This window comes from Coffea arabica, chromosome 10c (genome assembly GCF_036785885.1).
Source record: "Coffea arabica cultivar ET-39 chromosome 10c, Coffea Arabica ET-39 HiFi, whole genome shotgun sequence".
In the NCBI taxonomy this organism is placed as follows: Eukaryota; Viridiplantae; Streptophyta; class Magnoliopsida; order Gentianales; family Rubiaceae; genus Coffea; species Coffea arabica.
Genome location: NC_092329.1, coordinates 47,121,594 through 47,129,542, shown reverse-complemented (window position 1 = coordinate 47,129,542; position 7,949 = coordinate 47,121,594). Strand labels below are relative to the sequence as shown.

The window sequence follows — 7,949 nt, the reverse complement described above, 5'->3', positions numbered from 1 at the left end:
TAATCTTAGGGCTTCAGTATAATCTAGCAGATTATGCCCTGTGCTCCTTTCCTTTAAGGCCCAGCTAGCTAGCAGTGTATTGATTGCATCTGCTACCACAATGGCAATTCCCAAAACCTGTCCCTCCTTCTGATCACTGACTGCAAGCAGATATTAATGGAATTGCCTTCTTCATTATTGATTTGATCTTCATCCTCTTCTCTTGCTGTTTCTGGTATGCTCATTCGTATCCTCCTTTCCATTACTTCAGTATATTCCCCCCATTCCCCTTGTGCCTTCTGGACAACTTTGACAGGATGTGTATGGTGCGGTTTAAACACTCTTATCATTCCTTGCTTTCCACATCCGCCACAGTAAGTTAACCGTTAGTACTATATGTTCTGCTCCATCCATTCTCTTCCTTGCCTCCAGCAGTGCATTACACCATCTCATAAAGTTCCCCTGCTGATCATTTATTCCATCCGATTGTAGTGGGGCTAGTCTCCACACTCGTGCAAATTTGCAGAAAAAGAACAGTACAAATAGGTTCTCCCTTCTTGGTTCTGGAGAAGATTAAGTTATTCACTGGAAGTGGATTATCGATGCATTTGTTAGTGAAATAATAAAGTAGGCTGATACAAAAGAGAAGAATAAATACAACCTAGAAAGAAAGTAAAGATAGAAAAATAACAATAGTAACAATCCGAGGCTTGTGAGCATAATTTCCTTAAAACAGATTCGCCCCCTCCAGGTAGAGTGCTCGAGGTTGAGTAGGCGTCTGTCTCCCAGGATACAACGGATTAAAGGTGAATATGTCAGCACCAAACTTTATTCACCACAACGAACTCGAACTAGAGCAATATGGAACACTATAAAATATGAAGATGCAAGAAGGAAAAGGAGAGAGAGAGAGCGCACTTGCTTTTGAAACAACAGGAGATATTTATAGATGCTAGCCTAGGGTGACTGTTCGAAATTGGCAACAAGAGTTAAATTCCAGATAATTATCTTCACGTTTATCAAAGGACCACATTCATGTACATACATGTATCTCAATAAGATAACCCCAAAGGAATCCTATCCAAAATCATGTATCAATAATTAATACACATGAATCCTATCCGAAATCATGTATCAATAATTAATATACATGAATGAAAGATAATTATCCTGAATTCTTTCAAGAGTGCCATTATGAGAACAATTTTCTCATTCACTCTACAATCAATTTTCTCATTCACTCTACAATGAATATAGCCAATTTTCCAACAATCCCCCACATGAATGAAAAATTGTTTTGATTTGACTCGACAGTAGTGTTCCACGACTGAAACCTGCATAAGATAGGTTGGTGTTACCCATTGAACCCTCTCTTGTGAAATACACTTACTTTACTAGCAATCCAGTAGACATGATGTCTTTGAACTGTCTCGCTTTTTAGTGTAAATGAACCATATATTTCACACAGGAATCATGCTCCATTAGTTCAGTTCTCATAGTTATGTTCGTTTTGGCCATGAACATCAACCTGGTTCAGCAAGAGTTTTTAAGAATTGAGCCCTAAACAATTCTCTTTTGAAGCGGCCCCACTTCACTCTCACATAGGTGATTTACTTAAGTCTTCAGTAATAAATTACTTCACTTAAGAATCATTAAAGCACACATTGTGCTATTCTTAATTCTCCTTTGCGTCATTGTTTCATTACGGAATGGGTTTAGGGGTATCCCCCCACAATGACTACGCTAAGTCCTTATAATTAGGTTGTCCCTTTGAACCTAGATCTTGGGATCTCCAGTCAGCTAGGTTGGGTTTCCTTTATAACACTTAGCCTTCCATGGGCTTTAGTCCCATTCCCTTTGCCATTTTTGCAACCAACTCTCTATTCAATCCTTTAGTTAGCGGATCCGCTATGTTATCCTTTGATTTCACATAATCAATAGAGATAACTCCTGTTGAGAGTAGTTGTCTAATGGTATTATGCCTACGACGTATATGTCTAGACTTACCATTATATATGTTATTCTGTGCTCTTCCAATTGCTGATTGACTATCACAGTGAATACAAATTGGTGGCACAGGTTTCTCCCATTTTGGAATGTCTTCAAGGAAATGGTGGAGCCATTCAGCTTCTTCTCCACATTTGTCCAAGGCAATGAACTCAGATTCCATTGTAGATCTAGCTACAATAGTTTGTTTAGAAGACTTCCAAGATACTGCCCCACTGGCAAGTGTGAACACATATCCACTTGTGGATTTTGAATCCTTTATATCAGATATCCAATTTGCATCTGCATACCCTTCTAAAACAGCAGGGTATCTAGTGTAATGCAGTCCATAGTTCCGAGTGTACCGTAGGTATTTAAGTACCCTTAAAATTGCTTTCCAATGATCAGCACTCGGATTGCTTGTAAATCTGCTCAATTTGCTTACTGCATATGCAATGTCAGGTCTAGTACAACTCATTAAATACATTAGACTTCCAATGATTCTTGAGTATTCTACTTGAGAAATACTCTCTCCTCTATTCTTAGATAGATGGAAACTATTGTCTAATGGAGTTCTTGCAATTCCAGAATCATTCGTATTGAATTTTTCCAGAATCTTGTCCACATAATGAGTTTGGCTCAAGACCAACCCGTCTGATATTCTTGTAATTTTAACTCCTAAAATTACATCAGCAAGCCCCATATCTTTCATGTCAAATTTTGAATTCAACATGTCCTTGGTAGACTTAACCATTTTATCATTACTACCAACAATAAGTATGTCATCTACATAAAGACATAAGATGACATAGCCATGTTCTGTTTCTTTAGTGTAGACACATTTGTCACACTCATTTATTCTGTATCCATTAGTTATCATTGCATTGTCGAACTTTTCATGCCATTTCTTTGGCGCTTGTTTTAGTCCATACAATGATTTGACTAATTTACAAACTTTATTTCTTGCTCCCGGAGTTATGAAACCCTCAGGTTGCTCCATGTAGATTTCTTCATCTAAATCACCATTTAAGAAGGCCGTCTTTACATCCATTTGATGTATCTCCAGATTTCTCAATGCAGCGATAGCAAGTATCATTCTGATAGAATTTATTCTCGTAACAGGAGAATAAGTATCAAAATAATCCAAACCTTCTTGTTGCTTGTATCCTTTGATTACAAGTCTGGCTTTGTACTTATCGACAGAGCCATCAGGTTTCATTTTCCTTTTAAAGATCCATTTGGACCCTAAAGGTCTACAACCAGGAGGAAGATCCACTAACTCCCATGTATGATTCTGTAAAATAGAATCAACCTCACTTTTTATTGCTTCTTTCCACAAAAATCCTTCAGAAGAACTTACAGCTTCTGTATAGGTTTGTGGTTCCTTTTCTAATAGAAAAGTTGTAAAATCATCTCCAAATGATTTTTCCACTCTAGCCCTTTTGCTACGTCTCGGTTCATCTTGTTGAAACAAGTCATGATCATGTTTTTCTTGATTCATAACTCCATGTGTTCGTTTTGATGAACTTGATGCACCAATCAATTTACAAGGAAACACATCTTCAAAGAATGAAGCATTCCTTGATTCCATTATCGTATTTTTGTGTATATCCGAAATTTCTGAATTATACACAAGAAATCGATAAGCAGTACTATTATGTGCATAGCCTATAAAGATACAGTCCACAGTTCTAGGACCTATCTTTATTCTCTTTGGTGCTGGAATAGCCACTTTTGCAAGACACCCCCACACTTTCAAGTATTTGTAGGATGGTCTCCTACCTTTCCATAACTCATAAGGAGTTTTATCTTGTTTTTTTCCGGGGTACCCTATTTAAAAGTTAATTGCTTGACAAAATAGCTTCACCCCACATATTTTGAGGCAATCCTGAACTTAGTAACATCGCATTCATCATTTCCTTTAATGTGCGATTTTTCCGTTCAGCAACACCATTCGATTGTGGTGAGTAAGGTGCAGTTACTTCATGAACAATTTCATATTTTGCACAATAATCACCAATAGGTGTTTCATATTCACCACCTCTATCACTTCTTAACCTTTTAACTCTCCGGTTAAGTTGATTTTCAACTTCATTCTTGTAGAGAATGAATTTTTCCAAGGCTTCATCTTTACTTTTGAGCAAATACACATAACAGTATTTTGTACAATCATCAATGAAAGTGATAAAATATTTATTACCACCTCTTGTTTGAACAAATTTCAAATCACAGACATCTGTGTGAATCAATTCAAGGGGTTCGGTGTTTCTTTCAATTGTTTGAAAAGATGACCTTGTTAATTTTGTTTCTACGCAAATCTCGCATTTATGTTTTGAATTGATGTGAAAGGAAGGAATATGATCCAAGTTAATTAGTCTACGCAAAGCATCATAATTAACATGACCTAGTCTACCATGCCATAAATTGGAAGACTCAAGCAAATAAGCAGAAGACTTATTCTTATTATTCACAATAGTCATTACATTCAATTTGAACAACCCATCGGTTGTATATCCTTTCCCTACATACATCCCAGATTTGGATAATATAACTTTATCCGATTCAAAAACCATGCGAAAGCCATGCTTGTTCAGCAACGATCCAGAAACAAGGTTCTTGCGGATTTCTGGCACATACAGAACTTCGTTCAAAGTCAATGTTTTGCCAGAAGTCATCTTTAGTAACACCTTCCCTTGACCTTCAATAGCAGATGAGGCAGAGTTCCCCATGAACATTTTTTCTCCTTCAATTTTTTCGAAGGTAGTAAACAAGTCTTTGTTTGTGCAAACATGTCTTGTAGCTCCAGTGTCAATCCACCATTCTTTCGGATTTGACCCTATCATATTTACTTCAGAAACCATAGCAGTTAGGTTCATGTTTTCCATGTCTCCCTCGATTCCATCAAGCAAATTTGTTTCATGCTTCTTCTTCTTTGGAAGCTTACATTCAGTGGACTTGTGACCTTTTTTGTCACAATTGAAGCACTTACCTTGGAATTTCTAAGAGATTTTCCCTTTTGCCCCAAGATTTCGAGTTGCCTTTTTGCCTTTGGAGTTTTGCCCTTGCTTATACTCCACAATATTTGCTTTAGCATCAACAAAAGTTGTTGCCTTGCAATCAGAACCCCTGTTGTCTTCTTCAATTCGAAGTCTAACGATAAGGTCCTCCATACTCATCTCTTTGCGCTTGTGCTTGAGATAGTTCTTGAAATCCTTCCATCCAGGAGGTAGCTTCTCAATAACAGCAGCTACTTGAAAGGTTTCACTCAAAATCATGCCTTCAGCTAGAATCTCATGCAAGATAATCTGAATTTCTTGCACTTGACTGATAACAGTTTTGGAATCCACCATTTTATAGTCTAGAAATTTTCCAACGACAAATTTCTTTGCTCCGGCATCTTCGGTTTTATATTTCCGATCTAAGGATTCCCACAGTGCCTTCGCCGTCTTGTGTATTTGATACACGTTATACAGCGAGTCATGCAAGCAGTTCATGACATAATTTCGACAAAGGAAGTCGGAGTGCTTCCAAGCATCAATAGCATTGACAGCTTGTGCATCAGTTAAGCCTTCAGGCAGCTTTGGAGCATCCTCACTTAAGAATCTCGAGAGATTCAATGTTGTCAAATAGAACAACATCTTTTGTTGCCATGTCTTGAAGTTTAGGCCATGGAACTTCTCAGGTTTCTCACTATGGTTGGTAGAAACCATAGGAGTAATCTTTCCTTCAGGTTGTTTCACAATTGTGCCAGAGGCAGAGGCATCAACAGTAGATGTGTTGGTTTCTCTTCCTGTATTGTCAGCCATTGAGAACGAATCTGTTTTAAGACTGTTAGTGAAATAATAAAGTAGGCTGATACAAAAGAGAAGAATAAATACAACCTAGAAAGAAAGTAAAGATAGAAAAATAACAATAGTAACAATCCGAGGCTTGTGAGCACAATTTCCTTAAAACAATTCGCCCCCTCCAGGTAGAGTGCTCAAGGTTGAGTAGGCGTCTGTCTCCCAGGATACAACGGATTAAAGGTGAATATGTCAGCACCAAACTTTATTCACCACAACGAACTCGAACTAGAGCAATATGGAACACTATAAAATATGAAGATGCAAGAAGGAAAAGGAGAGAGAGAGAGCGCACTTGCTTTTGAAACAACAGGAGATATTTATAGATGCTAGCCTAGGGTGACTGTTCGAAATTGGCAACAAGAGTTAAATTCCAGATAATTATCTTCACGTTTATCAAAGGACCACATTCATGTACATACATGTATCTCAATAAGATAACCCCAAAGGAATCCTATCCAAAATCATGTATCAATAATTAATACACATGAATCCTATCCGAAATCATGTATCAATAATTAATATACATGAATGAAAGATAATTATCCTGAATTCTTTCAAGAGTGCCATTATGAGAACAATTTTCTCATTCACTCTACAATCAATTTTCTCATTTACTCTACAATGAATATAGCCAATTTTCCAACAGCATTTCCATATGAACAGCTTCAGTTTGCTCTTGATGTTCAATTCCCGCTAGTGTTTCCACATTTGTTCATTGCTTCCATGCAAACTTGGTCCTTCTTCCCGGTTTCTACCTCCTACCAGACTCCTTCCTTTCTTGCAATGACGGAGCCAAGGGCGTTGAAGGGGTCATGACCCCTAGGGGTGGGCGCGGGTCGGGTACCCGTCCCATTTATCATTTGGCTGATCCGACCCGCACCTTGTAGGTCAGCCATTTTTTGACCTTTACCCGTATCGGGTACTCTATCTCAACGGGTACTCGTCTCGCCTCGTTTATCATTTAATTTTTTTAAAAAAATGATTTATACCAATTTAATTTTATATTTTACACATTCATCTAAGATTTAATAATTTTTTTTCTAAAAAAAGGTTTCCCACTAAGAAACAAGCATATGAAGAGAATATAAGATAATGGAAAAAAAATTAAAAGAATTCAAAATCAATAAAAGTTTGAAATAAGTAACACAATTTTTAATATATATGTTCCACATTAATTAAACTTTTTTCTATAAAATATAAGATCATGGTCTTTACAAATGAATCTTGTAAATAAACTATAGTCTCTCATATTTGTAATGCAATTTGTTCAATAAAATTACTTATTTAGTTCTAATTTATTATTTTATAGTGTGTATAAAAATAAAAAATAATAATAATAAAATATATATATCTGCGGGGCGGATCGGGTACCCGCGGATTTTTAATTATGTGACCCTAACCCGCTCCGCATCTTAGCGGATACCCGACCCTCTTTTGACCCGATCAAATAATAAAATCGGACATCCTAATTTTCGGATCGGATCGGATATGACGGATTTTCGGGTTAGCGGATAATTTTGCCCACCCCTAATGACCCCTCTAAGTTTTGAAAATTTTAATTCATAGTGTATAAATATTTGTGTGAACTAAAGTTGGTTCCCTCGAATTCTTTGCAATTTTAGTTTATATTATGAGATTATATGTGTGTGTGTGTGTATATATATATATATCAATTTCCACTTTTGAATTAATTTTTTAGTTCAAAAAAAGTTATTTATTTTTTATTGTGCTAATTATTTAACTTTCAAAAAATTAAACGTATAATTTGATAATCCATAGTAAATTGACCCAATTTGACATATTATATTTAAAAAATCCAATTCATAATTATTAATGGGTTAAAATAAAAATAATTACTTTATTGACTCATATACAAATATACAAATCAATCCAATTGATTAGACTTATTCTTCCTCTTCCTGTATGAACTGCAACTATAGAATGGCATTTTTAATTATGAAGATAATCAAAACAAAGTTTCGAAACAAGATGAAAGATAATTTCTTGAATGATTGCCTAACTGTGTACATAGAAAATGAATTTATTGAAAAATTTAGCACTGATTCAATCATATATGAATTTAGTTCTATGGAAGAATATAAAGTTCAATTTACTTTTGAAAAAAGGGGTTAAAATTTC

At 36.0% G+C, this 7,949-nt stretch overlaps 1 protein-coding gene across 1 annotated transcript; it reads right to left on the bottom strand.

Moving 5' to 3' along the window:
* Positions 1 to 4,964: 4,964 nt before the first annotated feature.
* LOC113714139 (uncharacterized) lies at positions 4,965 to 5,771 on the bottom strand. The gene has a single exon (XM_027237935.2). The coding sequence runs from the start codon at positions 5,769 to 5,771 to the stop codon at positions 4,965 to 4,967; it is 807 nt and encodes a 268-aa protein (XP_027093736.2).
* Between the last annotated feature and the right edge of the window lie 2,178 nt (positions 5,772 to 7,949).

Bases quoted from the DNA above. Each gene is read 5' to 3' on its own strand.
- LOC113714139 (XM_027237935.2), bottom strand. From the start codon at position 5,771: ATGGCTGACAATACAGGAAGAGAAACCAACACATCTACTGTTGATGCC.